The sequence below is a fragment of the Babylonia areolata genome, chromosome 34 (assembly GCF_041734735.1).
Source record: "Babylonia areolata isolate BAREFJ2019XMU chromosome 34, ASM4173473v1, whole genome shotgun sequence".
NCBI classification, from domain to species: Eukaryota; Metazoa; Mollusca; class Gastropoda; order Neogastropoda; family Buccinidae; genus Babylonia; species Babylonia areolata.
Genome location: NC_134909.1, coordinates 9,473,284 through 9,491,918, shown reverse-complemented (window position 1 = coordinate 9,491,918; position 18,635 = coordinate 9,473,284). Strand labels below are relative to the sequence as shown.

Sequence of the window (18,635 nt, the reverse complement as noted above, 5' to 3'; positions counted from 1 at the left end):
ATATATAAAAGAATAATGTTCACATACCCCTTCATATGGGGCCTAGGCCTATACATGAATATACCATCTGGAATCTGGAAATCTCCCCCTTCACCCCCCCCCACCCATGCCCCCCTACCCACACACACTTTCACGCTCCCCTGTCCCTTACCTCGAACGTCGCTCTCCACCTCCTGCCGCCAGCGTCGCAGGCAGCCCTGCAAGACCCTCAGCTCTGAGTCGCTGACCTGCTTGGGGGTGGGGGAGAGGCCGCTGTTGGAGGAGGGGGGAGCGCGCCCGTCCCCCCCTGCCTCCACACACATCCGGTGACCCGTCGGGGAGGTGGGGGTGGGGGTGGGGAACGAGGAATGCTTGGGGGGTGGTGCAGGGGCGGGCGAGGGAGTGTCCGGAAAGGAGGCCAGGGTCGACGGGTGCCCCGGGTGGGGGGGAGGAGAAGACCCACCCCCCATGTCGTCGCTCGTCCCTCCCGCACCGCTGGAGCTGTTGGGGGTGAAGGGGAGGGAAGCAGGGGGGGATAAGTGAGGTTTCAACCCTCATTCATACACCACCTAGTCCTATCCCACCCCGCCCCACTCACCCTAAAAAATTTTAACCTCAGAAACAGACTGTGAAAAAATCCTGGGGAAGGGGGGGGGGGGGGTACAATAAAACTTTGCCTTTTCAACTATTTTCCAGAAGCAAATTAACTAAACATGGATCTGAACTGAATCTATTTCTTGACATTCGTCATGTGAAACTGCCGACTCGCAATGGACCACAAAATGCCTGTGCCTTTCGACGACGTACAATACTTGGGTTGCTTCATTTGCACACACAATTCATCTTCATGGGTTTATGAAGGGGCATGAATTCCATGCTTGTATGGATTATCAGAGAGACAGAAAGAGAGACAGAGAGAGAGAGACAGAGAGAGAGAGAGAGAGAGAGAGAGAGAGAGAGTATTCATCTTTACTTATTCGTTCATTTATCTAGTCATTGTTGTCCTGTTTGTAGTACATCTTTGCAAAGAAAATTTGGAAAAAAAAAAACCCAATAAGGGAAAGGGTGTTTCCCTGTCACCTGCACTTTGTTTTCCTCCACCTTCATGCTGCACAAACGCACACGCTCGCACACACAATTGTGTGTGTTCATACCAGTGTGTGTGTGTGTGTGTGTGTGTGTGTGTGCACGTCTGTGTTTGTGCATGCCTATGTGTGTGTATGTGTGGAGGGCAGCTGCTGTGTACATATGTATGTTAAAATGTATGTATGCAGTGTGTGTGTGTGTGTGTGTGTGTGTGTGTGTGTGTGTGTGTGTTTAGTTAGTTTATCACATTTGGGTGTACGTTTGTCACATTTTGGTGCATGCACATAACACTGATGCAATGCGTCATGTAAACAAAAAGTGTTTTGCACAGCATCCTTGGAGCAGATTTCTGGGCAGTGTGCTATATCAGTAATCACTACCATCATCATTACAATCAAACACAGCGTGTCGCTCACTTGAGGCCAGTCTTGGGAGACTCCATCTCCACGTCCGACACAGAGACGGCACTGGGAGCCGGAGAGGAGACAGAGCAAGGGGACATGGAGGAGGAGGAGGAGGAGGGGAAGGTGGGTTTGCTCTCGGCAAACTCCAGGGTGTACTGCAAGACGTCATGGAGCGGGCATCGCTTGCTGCCCGACCCGTAGTTCATAAACCTGCAAAATGCAAACAAAGCCCTCGCTACATTTCTGTAGAGATCTACGCTCGCCTGCTACATCTACATCCACGTTCACTTCCATCTACAAAGCCCTCACTACATTTGCATACATCTACATTTTGTCTGCTACATCTATATCCACATTTACCTCCATCTACAAAACCCTCACTACATCTGCATAGATCTATGTTTGCCTGCTACATCTGTATCCATGTTTACTCTATGTTTGCCTGCTACATCTGTATCCACATTTACTTCCATATACAAAACCCTCACTACATTTGCATAGATCAATGTTTGCCTGCTACATCTGTATCCATGTTTACTCTATGTTTGCCTGCTACATCTATATCCATGTCTACTTCCATCTACAAAACCCTCACTACATTTGCATAGATCTATGTTTGCCTGCTACATCTGTATCCATGTTTACTCTATGTTTGCCTGCTACATCTATATCCATGTTTACTTCCATCTACAAAACCCTCACTACATTTGCATAGATCTATGTTTGCCTGCTACATCTATATCCACATTTACTCTATGTTTGCCTACTACATCTATATCCACATTTACTATGTTTGCCTGCTACATCTATATCCACAATTACTTCTGTCCGTCTATGATGACATGTAAGTTTACCAATACATCTACCCACATTTACTTCAATCTACATTTACATCCACATTTTCACATTAACTTTCATGTACATTTACATAGATCTACATTTACCTATATCTATATCCACACTCTTTCATGTACATTCACATCTACATTTACCTATATTTTCATCCACATTTACTTCAGCTGCTCTTTGAGTTTGTGGGACTCTTCCCTCCGTCTCGTGGTCATCTTGTTGCTTTCAAGGTTAGTACTGATGGCCTTGGCCTAGTGATTGGTAAGTCTTAAGCATCTGGATAATGTTATGGCAGGAAAGCATGTGACCATGCTATGTAGTCGAAAAATGAACTCATCGGAAAAATTTTAATGCTGGCGTAACGACAGAACAAACTGCGATCGAGCGTGACAAAATACAGTGAAATCATTACAGCTGGCATCCCTGGATATGATACAGATACTTATACAGCACCTACAATATGATGTAGATATTCATAAAGCGTCTACCATAAACGGATAGTTGTATAGTGCCTATGATTTGATATGGATACTTGTATAGTGCCAATGATATGGGTGGCGCTGTAGTGTAGCGACGCGCTCTCCCTGGGGAGAGCAGCCTGAATTTCATACAGACAAATCTGTGGGGGGCTTACTTGTCCAGTCTGGCCTGGACAGCCGTCAGCTGCTCTTTGAGTTTGCGGGACTCTTCCCTCCTCCGTCTCGTGGTCGTCTTGTTGCTTTCTAGATACCTGCAAGGTTAGAGCTGTGTCATCAATGGCTTCTCCACTGCGGTGGGGAATTCACTGACAGCTTAACTCTCTCCATACGAACAGCGAAAGAGACGACGTTAATAGCGTTTCACCCCAATTACCATCATCAAAATATTGCAAGCGGAAGGCTCTTATACTGAAGAGGTGAATGTTGACAAAGAATACCACAAATCTGACGACGGAAGCTAAAGGCTGGGTCGTTCAGACACCCACTGGACATCCGAGGGGTCTGTGTAGAGGAGAAGAGAGGACTGGCCGTACTGAGTGAGTTAAGTCTTTTCTGTGAAAGACTATGACTCTCAGCCCATCGCTCGGCTTATATCACAGACTGACATAAGCTTACAGCTGAACCAAGAGCAAAAAGCAGGAGCTGTATGATCAATGGTTTCTCCACTGCAATGGGAAGTCATTTAAAGCTTAGGTCTTTTTTTTGTTGTTAAGGACTGACTCTCAAACTAGGAGGCAAGAAAGCACTGGCTCTTAGTGCTGCAGCCTTGGGGGGGCTAGTTGGTCTTTTGGAACCATCCCAACGCCGACTGTCCTGAAGCCCAAGAAAGTGAGGACGTAACTTGGGCAAGGCAGTATGATTAAATTCTAGTCAGGACAACAAATGCCTCCTCTGCTGCTCTGGTGGCCACAGTCGGACATGACTGACAACCATACAATTACTGTGACTCTCAAACTAGGAGGCAAGACCGCACTGGCTCTCAGTGCTGCAGCCTTGTGGGCTAGTTGGCCTTTGGAGGTCGTCACAACCCCATACAGGCGCACGTGTACCTCCATCTACACACCATGCTGCAAACCATGCCCACAGACATACATACTGAGAAAATGCACGTGTGTGCCTTTACACAGGTAATGTGTTGATCTACAGGTAAGCTAAACAAAATTAAGACCTAATGTATATTAATATTTAGATTACCTTTTTTTTTTCATACACATGCCACACATTACTGTGATTACTTCATGAACATTTAGTAACAGCTAATGTATTTACCTTCAAGTATTCCAAGAAAATTAAGACCTACCATAAAATTATGCTCAACTTACATTTAACAATAAACATGTCACACAACAACATAAGTACCAAACGAACACTCCATAAAACTACACATTAATACCTAAATTACACTTATTAACATACACACGCCTCAAGAGAAATTCAACTCCATAAACACTCAACAAAATCACACTTTCATTCGAGAGATACGTTTGTTTATAGAACATGCCACACATTTCTAAGTAACTACTTCATATACTTCATAAACATGGGTATGCAAAAATGCAAAAATGACAATCATTTCTATTATACACATCACCAAGAAATCTTACAAAAATCCATCAACATACACATATATGAGAAAAAAAAAAAAAAAGTGGGTATCAAAGCAACAGTGGATGCTACCTGTCTACATAGATGACGCTGGGAAACTCAATTTTGTTGTGTATTTTTTCAGGTCGTCCTAGCTGCTGGTTGAACTGAAAGCGGCACAGTTCAAAGGTCAGCACCGGGGGTAAACGGGTGAACCACAACTGAAACCAACCAAAATACCACTGTCCTTCACCTTTTCTTCTGCTACTTTTCGAAGTATGTATTACTACTACCACTCCTACTATCAATACTAGTAATAACAATAATTTTAAAATGAAGAAGACAAGGAAGAAGAAGAAGAAGAAGAAGAAGAAGAAGAAGAATTTCCTCTGTTTCTTCCAAGTGTGTAATAACAGTCAACGGATCTGGCCCAAAGTATCTTTCTGAACTCATCCATATCTATACCCCGTCTCGCCAGCTCCGTTCTTCCTCTGATACTCGACTTCTCAGGATACCTCACGTCAGAAGTAAGACCTATGGACACAGATCGTTTTCTTTTCAATCGCCAAAGACGTGGAACAAGCTCCCTGATAACCTCCGTCATTCTGATTCCCTCGCATCTTTCAAATCTCGTCTCAAAACTCACCTTTTCCCTCAGCAATAAGTTCAATTGTGGCAGGTCCACAACTACATGCATGTATATGAATGTGTATTGTGTGTGCGTGTGTTTATGTAAGTTTGTGCCTGCCTATGTGTGCGTATGTGTTAGGGTAGCTGTTAGATACACATGTATGTTAAAATGTATGTATGCAGTGTGCGTGCGTGCGTGCGTGTGTGCGTGTGTGTGTGGTCACATTTTGGTGTGTGTATGTAACATAGATATAATGTTTTATGTTATCAAAATCGTTTTTGTAAAGCACATAGAGCAGATTTCTGGATAGTGTGCTATATAAGTATCCATTATTATTATTATTATTAACAATAATAGCAATCACAGCCACAATAATAATAATAATAATAACACACAACAATAATATAACAACAATAACTTAATCATCATCATCATCATCGTCACCGCACACATGCAAACATACACAATCAGATGGAAAAGATACCTGTGCCAGTTTAGAAACAAACGTTTCTACATTTTATTGGTAATGGTAATATGTCTGAGCTGTCTGCAAGTTGAAGAGGCAAGTTTGCAATCGGATGGATTGGTTTATAAAAAAAAAAAAAAAAAAAAAAAAATATACACTTTCCTAGTTTATTTATCATTGTTGCTCATAGCTCAGCTGACCGCACTAGGCCAAAAAACAAAAACAAAAAAAAACCCAAAAAACCCCACCTCAACCTCTCTCTCTCTCACACATACACACATCCACCCACACCCTCTCACACACACATACCACACAGACACACATCCACCCACACCCTCTCACACACACACATACCACACAGACACACATCCACCCACACCCTCTCACACACACACATACCACACAGACACACACCCACCCACACCCTCTCACACACACACACACCACACAGACACACACCCACCCACACCCTCTCACACACACACATACCACACAGACACACACCCACCCACACCCTCCCACACACACACATACCACACAGACACCCACCCACCCACACCCTCTCACACACACATACCACACAGACACACATCCACCCACACCCTTTCACACACACACATACCACACAGACACACATCCACCCACACCCTCTCACACACACACATACCACACAGACACACACCCACCCACACCCTCTCACACACACACATACCACACAGACACACACCCACCCACACCCTCTCACACACACATACCACACAGACACACATCCACCCACACCCTCTCACACACACACATACCACACAGACACACATCCACACACACCCTCTCACACACACACATACCACACAGACACACACACACCCACACCCTCTCACACACACACATACCACACACACACACACCCACCCACACCCTCTCACACACACACATACCACACAGACACACACCCACCCACACCCTCTCACACACACACATACCACACAGACACACATCCACCCACACCCTTTCACACACACACACATACCACACAGACACACATCCACCCACACCCTCTCACACACACACATACCACACAGACACACACCCACCCACACCCTCTCTTACACACACATACCACACAGACACACATCCACTCACACCCTCTCACACCACACAGACACACACCCACCCACACCCTCTCACACACACACATACCACACAGACACACACCCACCCACACCCTCTCACACACATACAAACCACACACACACACACACCTCCTGGCCTGACTTGTGGTGCGTGGAACAGTCTTTGTCGACCGCCTCGATCTCATCCTGCATGGTGGTGGCTTCCAAGCTCTCATGGATGTCTCGGAAGCCATTCACCTGCAGGGGGAACTGCCCGAACGTCTCCTGCTTCGTGAACTTTTCACCTGCCCACACATGATACGATAAACAGAGATGCCGACCCTTGTCAAGTGTTTGTAGGAACAATCAGGAAATTGGGTAGGAACATTTTGAGTTTGGTATGAACACTCAGACTCAAGAGTCACATCAACAAACGTACATTTTATCTACGAGGCATACAAACAATGTAAACACGCACACGATTAGCTCAGCGTCATCATGTGAGATCAAGGTTAGTGCTGATGGCCCTGGCCTCATGATCGGTAAGTCTTAAGCATCTGGATAATGTTACGGCAGGAAAGCATGCGACCATGCTATGTAGTCGAAAAATGAACTCATCGGAAAAATTTTAATGCTGGCGTAACGACAGAACAAACTGCGATCGAGCGTAACAAAATACAGTGAAATCATTACAGCTGGCATCTCTGGATATGATATAGATACTTATACAGCACCTACAATATGATGTAGATATTCATAAGGCGCCTTCCATAAACGGATAGTTGTATAGTGCCTATGATTTGATATGGATACTTATACAGTGCCAATGATATGGGTGGCGCTGTAGTGTAGCGACGCGCTCTCCCTGGGGAGAGCAGCCCGAATTTCATACAGAGAAATCTGTCATGATAAAAAGAAATACAAATATGGATATTTGCATAATGCCTATAACATGGTATAGACATTCATATAGTGCCTATGACTGATACGGATACTCACATGGTGCCTATGATATGTTGTGGATACTTACATAGGGCCTATCTGACAGTCAGAGGCCGAGCCCTAAGAGCTCTACAAACGCCGACTCGTTTGCGCAACAGGCTGCCTACCAAGGCAGTGCCAACTGAGAGCGTAAATGTACATGATCAAACTGAACAGCAACACTTCCATGATTCAGTCTTGGCGCTGTTTTGATTCAACACTGCTGATGTTCACCATCATACGGAATTGAAACAAAATCGCATACGACGCTTTTGGGAGATTTTTGCCGGAGGCAGCTTACTGAAAGCCTGTACCTTGTACGTACTCAAAGTAAACTTTTTACTTTAAATTCAGCCCTATATTGCCTTATGAGCTGAAATTCATGGTAAATGGAAAAAAAGTCACTTAGGTTAAACACAAAACCTGGAAACAAAGTCACTTAGGTTAAACACAAAACCTGGAAACAAAGTCAATTAGGTTAAACACAAAACCTGGAAACAAAGTCATTTAGGTTAAACACAAAACCTGGAAACAAAGTCACTTAGGTTAAACACAAAACCTGGAAACAAAGTCACTTAGGTTAAACACAAAACCTGGAAACAAAGTCAATTAGGTTAAACACAAAACCTGGAAACAAAGTCAATTAGGTTAAACACAAAACCTGGAAACAAAGTCAATCAGGTTAAACACAAAACCTGGAAACAAAGTCAATCAGGTTAAACACAAAACCTGGAAACAAAGTCAATCAGGTTAAACATAAAACCTGGAAACAACAACAACAACAACAAAAAACCCCTTAGAAAACATCCCAGTTCATGATATACATCATCTGAACCATTAATCTCCCTGACGTAAATAAGACTACGCTGTGCTGAGGACGCCAACCATTCCACTAAATTCATCATCGCCAGATTTTAAAAACTAAACAAAACATACAACCCCCCCCCACCCCCTCACCCCACCCTCCCCCCCAAAAAAAAACCCCAACAAGATTATAAATACTAAAAACCACATGCACAAAAATGCACTCAAAAAAGCCAAACAAGACACGTGACCTAACACTGATAGCTTCCTGTGGGTTGCCGATGCTGAGGAGATGGAAGACAAACCCAGGTATGGCTATGTGTGTCTGCATGGGGAGGGGATGTGGGGGCAGTTTTGGGAGGGGGGTGGGGAGGTGGGGGGGAGACTCATAATAAGCAGTGAGTGAACAATGTTACTGAAACTACAGGCAGAAGATATATTGTCTTGTGTTACTTTTTTTTTTTTTTATCACGACACATCTTTCTGAGAGAAATCTTGGGCTGCTCTCCCTGAGGAGAGCGTTGTCACCACAGCGCGGCACCTCCAATACTTTACTTCTGCGTGCAAGTGTAGCTGATGCACTGTCACACACGCATGTGTGAGTGTGTGTATGTGGGATTTTTTTTTTTTTTCTGCCTCCAATTTTATTTGTTTTCCTATCATAGTGGATTTTTTCTACAGAATTTTACCAGGGACAACCCTTTTGCTGCCGTGGGTTCTTGTGCTAAGTGCATGCTGCACACTGGTCCTCAGTTTATCGTCTCATCCGAATGACCAGCATCCAGACCACCACTCAAGGTCTAGTAGAGGGGGAGCAAATAATGGTGACTGTGGGATTCAAACCAGTGCGCTCAGATTCCCTAGCTTCCAAGGCAGACGCGTCACCTCTAGGCCAACATTGCACTCGACATGGGCGCATGACCCCTAAGCCATCGCTCCACCACCGCCAACAAACAACCCCCCCCCCCCCCCCCCCGACCCCCCAATAAAAAATCCTCACAACCAGGGGCAGCAACTCCACTGACCTTCGTGTTCCCCCTCGGCCCTGAACTGACCGTAGAACAGTTCCGTCACGGGGTTGTTCACCGGAGGTTCTTCCTGGTGGCTTCCCCTGCACACCCACCACCACACAAAGATTCAAAAGACATGCTGCTCGCTGGGGTGTGGAGGATGCAGCAACAATACACGACAGTCAGTCGTGTTCCAACTTTGACCATCAGAACAGCAGAGGAGGTAACTGCTGTCCCAACTATCTGGGCGAGAATTTTGATTATAGTGGAGAGTGTCTTGCCCAAGATTTGTATTCCTTTTTATCACAACAGATTTCTCTGTGTGAAATTCGGGCTGCTCTCCCCAGGGAGAGCGCATCGCTACACTACAGCGCCACCCATTTTTTTGTATTTTTTCCTGCGTGCAGTTTTATTTGTTTTTCCTGTCCAAGTGGATTTTTCTACAGAATTTTGCCAGAAACAACCCTTTTGTTGCCGTGGGTTCTTTTACATGCGCTAAGTGCATGCTGCACACGGGACCTCGGTTTATCGTCTCATCTGAATGACTAGCGTCCAGACCACCACTCAAGGTCTAATGGAGGGGGAGAAAATATTGGCGGCTGAGCCGTGATTCGAACCAGCGCCCTCAGATTCTCTCGCTTCCTAGGCGGACGCGTTACCTCTAGGCCATCACTCCACACTGTCCCACTCTCATGGCCAGGAGAGTTCAGGACGGTCGGCACTAGGGACAGTTCCCAAGTCCTTCACAAAAGACTAAGCTGTAAGACACTGAACAACTTCAATGTCTGGCAATGTCAAATGAAACAAGCAATGTACACACACACACACACACACACACACACACAGTGAAACACATTCACGCACACACACAGAGTAACACACACACACACATATGCATACACAGAAAATAATAATATTCATGCTAATACTTTCAGTGGGTTACAGAAGCAAGAACATCGCCAGCATGAACACCCCCGAAAAAGGAGTATGGCTGCCTACAATGCAGGGTAAATAAACAAAACTGTCATACATGGAAAATGTAATATGTCTGTGTGAGTGTGTGTATGTGTGACTGAAACCTGATTGAATGACACAGGAAATGAAAGACAGCAATCAGTTGGCACTTCTCAGAGAGAGAGAGCAACAGAGAGAAAGAGAGAGAGAGAGTAGTGTGTAGTGTGTGTATGTGTGTGTGTGTGTGTGTGTGTGTGTGTGTATGTGTGAGCGTGGTTTGTGTGTGTGTGAGCGTGGTGTGCATGAGTATGGTTTGTGAGTGTGTGTGTTGTGTGTGAGCGTGTGTGCATGTGTGTGAGTGTGTGATGTGTCGGTGTGTGGGTGTGAGTGTGGTGTGTGTGTGTGTGTGTGTATATGAGTGTAGGATGTGAGTGTGGGTGTGTGTGCATGTGTGTGTTTGGTGTATATGTGTGTGTATATGTGTGTGTGTGTGTGTGTGTGTGTGTCTGCATGCACACAAATGTATGTGTGTGTATGTGTGCGCCCGTGTGTGTGTGTGTCTCTGTACGTGGTGAGTGCACCACCCCTCTCCCCACCACCTCCTCCTCAACACCCCCCCCCCCCCACCCCAACTCCCCCCCCTCCCCCACCCACTCCCCCATTCAGCAGACACTTACTCAGCAGCAGCAGCACTGGCGGCAGCAGCAGCAGCAGCAGGGGAAGGGGAGGGGGAGGAGGGAGAGGAGGGGGACGAGGAGGAGGAGGAGGAGGAGGAGCCTGTGAGAGAGTGGTCCGACTTGAACGCGTCCTCCAGCCACTCCAACAGCTTGTGCTGGAATTCGCTCACGTCCTGGTGAACACACACACACACATAGACAGACACAGACGCACACAGACACAACACATGCACAGACACCATACACACACACAACAATCACACACACACACATGGAGATTAAATTCATATTGGTTAAATCAATCAATCTATCAAACCGCTCACATCCTGGTGAACACAAACACAGACACACACACACATAACACACACACAGACACATGACACATACACACACACAAAACACACACACACACACAGACACATGACACACACAACACACATACACAAACACACACACACACAATCACAACCACACACACACATTATAAACACATGATCGATCACCTGTGTCTCACCTAACCTGCTGACTTTGTTTTCAACTGAGCATCACATAACCTGCTGACTTTTTTCACTTAACAATCACCTGTGCCTCACCTAACCTGTTAATTATTTTTTTCAACTGTAAATCACCTGCCTATGACTTAACCTGCTGTCTTTTTTTTTTCACCTGTCGATCAACTGTGCATCACCTAACCTGGTCAGGTCATTAGATCTGCTACTGGTAACCTGTAATCCAGTACAACCTGTTCAGGGTCGGGTTGCCGGCGACTAAACCGGCACTCCCACCGCTCCCTTCCGGGACTGGTGAGGCGGGTGGCTAGACACCCTTATGGAGATCCATAAAAGGGCGTTGGCTCAGGAGAGCCACCGACGGCCATCTAGCTCCACTGTGCTGTGTGCATGCCACACACAGTTGGCCCCCGGGGTGTGTCTACCCATGCATGCGAAGTCTGGATCCGGCAGAATCTGCGGAAGGAAACCTATCGGTTCAACGGAGAGGAAGGCGGTTACAGCAACGCACTGTGGAGTGCAGAGAGCAAGATGAGACACCGAAAGGATATCTTGGTCATCCACTGCATCCGTGCTCATCCTCCAGTCGTCTCGACTTAGTCTTGCCACTGGAAATTGGTGGACCCGGACGAGAGAGTGAGGTCGACGTTGCACAACTCCTCTTCACTTTAAACAAACTCATCGCGCAAGTCATCAGTCATCCAAAATGACCTTTCATCCTTCATCATTTCATCACCCCCAAGTCCTGTGGCAACAGGCGAGCGACGAAACGACAGGTGTGGGTACACTGGCAGTCGCAGCCGCAGACCTGCATGCAGGCGGCTCAGGCCATAGGGTTGTTCTTCGTCGACAGGAGCAGCGATGGAGCTCGGCAGCCGTCTGAGCGTCTGAGCAGCCCTCTTTAGGAATGCACTGCTCACCTCCCTGGCATGAGGAAGGGGCTAGAAAAGGTGCCCTAAAAATTGCCTGCTCCATATCACCCTGGCCAGCATACCGCAGCTGGCGGGGACCCTACATCAGCAGGTCGAAACAACAAGAAAGAAAAGAAAAAAACAAGGAGGCATTAGTCTTGAGACCAAGCTAAAGGTCTGCAGAGCAGTAGTTCTCCCCACACTACTGTACGCCTGCGAAACTTGGACAGTGTATCAACGACATGCCAAGAAGCTGAACCACTTCCACACAACATGCCTCAGGAAGCTACTGAACATCAAGTGGCAAGACAGGACCCCAGACACAGAGGTGCTCGCAAAAGCCACCCTTCCCAGCATCTTCACCATCCTGATGCAGTCCCAGCTTCACTGGGATGGATGTCAGAAGAAGCACTTCAGAGATACTCTGAAAGTCTCTCTGAAAGCGTTTGATATCAACCCTGACTCCTGGGAGGAATCTGCAGTAGACCGTGAGAAATGGCACGCTGCTGTGCACAAAGGCGCCAGGTTGTGCGAGGCCAACAGGACTGCTGCAGCTGTTCAGAAGAGGCATCTCATCCTCCTCCCCACCCCACCACCACCCTCCCCCCATCCCCCAGCTGGATGACAACGATGGTCATCATCGATCTCGATGGACACACCACCATCACCTAACCTGCTGACTTTTTTTTACCCATAATCACCTGTGTATCACGTAACCTGCTGTCTTTTTTTTTTTTCACCTGTTGATCACCTGTGCATCCCCTAACCTTCTGACTTTTTTCACCCATAATCACCTGTGTATCCCCTAACCTGCTGTCTTTTTTTTCACCCATAATCACCTGTGTATCCCCTAACCTGCTGTCTTTTTTTTCACCCATAATCACCTGCGCATCACCTAACCTGCTGTCTTTTTTTTCACCCATAATCACCTGCGCATCACCTAACCTGCTGTCTTTTTTTTTCGCCCATAATCACCTGCGCATCACCTAACCAGCTGTCTTTTTTTTTCACCCATCAATCACCTGTGCATCCCCTAACCTGCTGACGTTTTTCACCCATCAATCACCTGTGTATCCCCTAACCTGCTGACGTTTTTCACCCATCGATCACCTGTGTATCACCTAACCTGCTGTCTTTTTTCACCCATCAATCACCTGTGTATCACCTAACCTGCTGACGTTTTTCACCCATCGATCACCTGTGTATCACCAAACCTGCTGACTTTTTTCACCCATCAATCACCTGTGCATCCCCTAACCTGCTGACTTTTTTCACCCATCAATCACCTGTGCATCCCCTAACCTGCTGACTTTTTTCACCCATAATCACCTGTGCATCCCCTAACCTGCTGACTTTTTTCACCCATCACCTGTGCATCCCCTAACCTGCTGACTTTTTTCACCCATAATCACCTGTGCATCACCTAACCTGCTGTCTTTTTTTTTCCACCTGTCGATCACCTGTATATCACCTAACCTGCTGTCTTTTTTTCCCCATCAATCACCTGTGTATCACCTTATCTGCCGGCCTTTTTCATCTGTGCACCACCTAATCTGCAGACTTTTTTTTCACCTGTGCATCCTCTAAAACTGCTGACCTTTACTTCTTCACCTGTCGGTTACCTGTACGATGATCACCACCTCACCTGCTGACTGTCGGTGATGCCGGCCGGGGAGGAGAAGGCCTCCTTGAGGATGTCGACTGCCTTGGAAGGGTCCACATACTTGCGGGTCGAGCCCACCATCAGGCCAAACAGCAGGCTCAGCTCCTTCATGAAGCGAAGGTTGCGGCGTTCCTGCAGCAGCATTGCCCATTCTTTCACTTGCATGTGTGCGTGCGCGTGTGCGTGTGTGTGTGTGTGCGAGTGTGTGAACTGAGTTGAACAATCTATACCATGATTATCGTGATTCATATTGGCCAGAACATTAATGCTATGTGAATTTAGAGACTAAGGTCAAGGTAAAATCAGTGTGTGTGTCTTTTTGCAAGATTATCTAGTCTGCAGGGGTTTCTTGATCTTTTTTTGTTTTTCATGATTTGTTTGCAGGGTTTACCTTGGAAGCCTTGCCTTCTTTTTTTCTGTCACTAACTGACCATTACATGTGCCCCAAAGGCCGCAGTTATTCTGTTTCTGGCCGCCTCATTTGTATGGTCTCTGTATGAGATGCTCAGGATCTTACGGCAGCATATATCTATACATATATCATCAGATGTGTGCCACTCACATGCAGGTTGTTGGACGAGGCACTGGGGGACTTGAAGTTCAGCACCATCCTCCTGAACTTGGGTAGGTAGAACAACGACTGAAACAGAGCAGACAGCATCTACTGACATTGTCACATGGCAGGACACGAAACAAAATTCCCACCTACCATTTTATTTTCATTTTTTACCTGTCCTGGGAAGAGAAGGTTGTTGAACGACTGAAACACAACAGACAGCATCTACTGACATTGTCACTTAGCAGGACACGAAACAAAATTCCCACCTATCATTTTATTATTATTTTTTTACCTGTCCTGGGAAGAGAAGGTTGTTGAACGACTGAAACACAACAGACAGCATCTACTGACATTGTCACTTAGCAGGACACGAAACAAAATTCCCACCTATCATTTTATTTTCATTTTTCACCTGTGCTGGGAAGAGAAGGTTGTTGAACGGTGACTGAAACACAACAGACAGCATCTACTGACATTGTCACTTAGCAGGACACGAAACAAAATTCCCACCTATCATTTTATTTTCATTTTTCACCTGTGCTGGGAAGAGAAGGTTGCTGAATAGTGACTGAAATGCAACAGACAGCATCTACTGACATAGCGAGGGCAGGAAAGAAATTCCAACATTGACAGAAATACAACTTACACTAGTTATATAACCTGCTGACATGGAGCAGGAAAGAAATTCCAACCTTTTGTCTTTTTTATTTTATTTCAATTTTTTTACCTGTCCCAGGAACAGGCAGGTAGAACAATGACTACAACACAACACACAACACCCACTGATACAGTGAGGGCAGAAAAGAAATTCCCACCTGTCATTTACTTTTCCCCGTGCCAGGAACAGGCAGACAGAACAACGACAGAAACACAACTTACACAACCTACTGACATAGTGAAAGCAGAAAAGTAATCCCCCCCCCCCCCCCAACTTGTCCCAGGGACAGGCAGGTAGAACAATGACAGAAACAAAACTTACACAACCTACTGACATAGTGAAGGCAGGAAAGTAATTCCCTCTTACCCTTTCCCGCCTCCCCCCACTTGTCCTAGAGACCGGCAGGTAGAACAATGACAGAAACAAAACTTACACAACCTACTGACATAGTGAAAGCAGAAAAGTAATCCCCCCCCCCCCCCACTTGTCCCAGGGACAGGCAGGTAGAACAATGACAGAAACAAAACTTACAGAACCTACTGACATAGTGAAGGCAGGAAAGTAATTCCCTCTTACCCTTTCCCTCCTCCCCCCACTTGTCCTAGAGACAGGCAGGTAGAACAATGACAGAAACACAACTTACAGAACCTACTGACATAGTGAAGGCAGGAAAGTAATTCCCTCTTACCCTTTCCCTCCTCCCCCCCACTTGTCCTAGAGACAGGCAGGTAGAACAATGACAGAAACAAAACTTACACAACCTACTGACATAGTGAAGGCAGGAAAAAAACAACAAACAAAAACAAACAAAAAAAACAACAACAACCCTGCTAATCTTTTTTTTCCCCTGTCCCATGAACAGGCAGGTAGAACAACATCTACAAGACAACACACAACACCCACTGACATAGTGAAGGCAGGAAAGAAATTCCCTCATATATATATATATATATATATATATATATATATATATATATATATATATATATATATATATATATTCTTACCTGTCTCAGGAACAGGCAGGCAGAACAATGACTAAAACACAACAAACAGCACCTACTTACACAGCAAAGGCAGGAAGGAAATTTCCTCCTATCTTCTCAAAATATTTTTTCTAAATGTCTTGGGAACAAGCAGGCAGACTAGCAACTGTAACACAATATCCAACACACACTGACATAGCGAGGACAGTAAAGATTAATTCCCACTAATCTTTCTCTTTTTTCTTTTTCCTTTTTGACTCACTTGTGTAGACAAAGTGAGTCTATCTTTTAACCCGGTGTTCGGTTGTCTGTGTGTGTGTGTGTGTGTGTGTGTGTGTGTGTGTGTCCGTGGTAAACTTTAACATTGACATTTTCTCTGCAAATACTTTGTCAGTTGACACCAAGTTTGGCATAAAAATAGGAAAAATTCAGTTCTTTCCAGTCATCTTGTTTAAAACAATATTGCACCTCTGGGATGGGCACACACACACACACAAAAAGAAGCCTAATTATATGCAAACTGCATTTACTGTTATATATATATATATATATATATATATATATATATATATATTTTTGTATTCTCTAAATTTGGCACTTTGACCTCTTATTCTGCCACAACAACAAGAGGAGTCATTATTATCATTTTTTGTTCAAACAGGAACTTCTTTTGCTAAGCATGGAATTTTTACTTATTTTGCAAACGTTCTGGTGCAGTAGTAAAAAAGGGAAATTACTCTGTAATTAATGCTAGGGGACTTAATTTATCACAAGTGAGTCTTGAAGGCCTTGCCTCTCTTGTTAAACACTTTTTTAACCTGTCCTGATAACAGGCAGGTAGAACAACCACTGAAACACATACAGTACCTAAACAACACAGCTGGACAGTAAAGAACATTCTCACCTATCCATTTCTTTTCTTTTTTTTTTCTCTCTTTTTTTTTTACCTGTCCTGAAAGAACAGGTAGATAAATGTTTCTGATTCATTGCAGACAGGCGACTGGCTTTGGCACCTGACGGTTGAAAAATCAGAGTCAATGTTAGGCAGTGATAGGTTCTGCACTGCGAAAAGAGAGGTAAACTTTCATCCCCCTCCTCACAGTTTTCTGCCAGGGAAGCGGACTTTCTCAGACTTGGGATCCAATTCGCAGACCTGTTGTTTTTTTTTAAGTTTAGTTTTCACACTACTATCTACTAATTCATTACGGACTAAATGCTGCCCTCATATCAAATGCACTTGTTTCACTGATGCAACAGTTAAGCACAATGCTTATCTGTTGCATCACTGACCCAAGTGCATGCTGTATATGATTTTTGACTCACTCGTGTAAAGAAAGTGAGTCTATGTTTTAACCTGGTGTTCGGTTGTCTGTGTGTGTGTGTGTGTGTGTGTGTGTGTCCGTGGTAAACTTTAACACTGACATTTTCTCTGCAAATACTTTGTCAGTTGACACCAAATTTGGCATAAAAATAGGAAAAATTCAGTTCTTTCCAGTCATCTTGTTTAAAACAATAATGCACCTCTGGGATGGGCACACAAAAATAAATAATGAAGCCTAATTATATGCAAACTGCATTTACTGTTATATTTATATTTTTTGTATTCTCTAAACTTGGCACTTTGATCTGATATTCTGACCCAACAACAAGAGCAATCATTATTATCATTTTTTGTTCAAACAGGAACTTCTTTTGCAAAGCATGGAAGTTTTATTTATTTTGCAAACGTTTTGGTGCAGATAGTAAAAAAGGGAAATTCCTCTGTAATTAATGCTATGGGACTTAATTTGCTTTAAACTGATCTTTCTCGTCTTAAACATTAGATTTTGAATTTATACTCAATACATAAAAAGCTTGTGTGTTTTACTCTCAGTCACAAGTGAGTCTTGAAGGCCTTGCCTCTCTTGTTTGACTGTGCTGTGAGTTGACGAAGCCGCACCTGCATGAAAGGGTGTCATCAAAAGTCACTGGGAACATTGCTGTTTTTGCCTTTTTACATTCGTTACCAGTTGTTTATTTTGTTAAAACAAGGACTCCTCTTGAACAAAATCTTTATATAAAGCAATTTTCTTTAGCTGTAGACTTTTTACATTCATTACCAGTTGCTTCTCTAGTTAAATAAAATAAGGACTCCTCTTTTACGAATTCCTTATAAAAAGTAATTTTCTTTAGTTGTTGACTTTTTACATTTAATTACTAGTTGTTTCTTTTGTTAAAATAAGGAATCCCATTTTATGAAATCCTTATATAGTTTAGTTTTCTTTTAGTTGCAGACTTCTTACATTTAATTACTAGCTGTTTCTTTTGTTAAAAAAAGGAACCCCATTTTATGAAAT

The 18,635-nt window shown here is 44.5% G+C and overlaps 1 protein-coding gene across 1 annotated transcript in view; it reads right to left on the bottom strand.

The window, feature by feature from the left end:
• LOC143277463 (ubiquitin carboxyl-terminal hydrolase 25-like) overlaps window positions 1-18,635 on the bottom strand; it is a 52,790-nt gene that overhangs the window by 22,283 nt on the left and 11,872 nt on the right. Inside the window, exons 6-14 of the mRNA XM_076582298.1 lie at window positions 14,659-14,736; window positions 14,079-14,228; window positions 11,014-11,186; window positions 9,398-9,483; window positions 6,738-6,892; window positions 4,475-4,602; window positions 2,953-3,048; window positions 1,482-1,679; window positions 152-480 (exon numbers count right to left, since the gene is read on the bottom strand). Coding sequence (XP_076438413.1) covers window positions 152-480; window positions 1,482-1,679; window positions 2,953-3,048; window positions 4,475-4,602; window positions 6,738-6,892; window positions 9,398-9,483; window positions 11,014-11,186; window positions 14,079-14,228; window positions 14,659-14,736 — 1,393 coding nt within the window. The remainder of the gene's footprint in view (window positions 1-151; window positions 481-1,481; window positions 1,680-2,952; window positions 3,049-4,474; window positions 4,603-6,737; window positions 6,893-9,397; window positions 9,484-11,013; window positions 11,187-14,078; window positions 14,229-14,658; window positions 14,737-18,635) is intronic.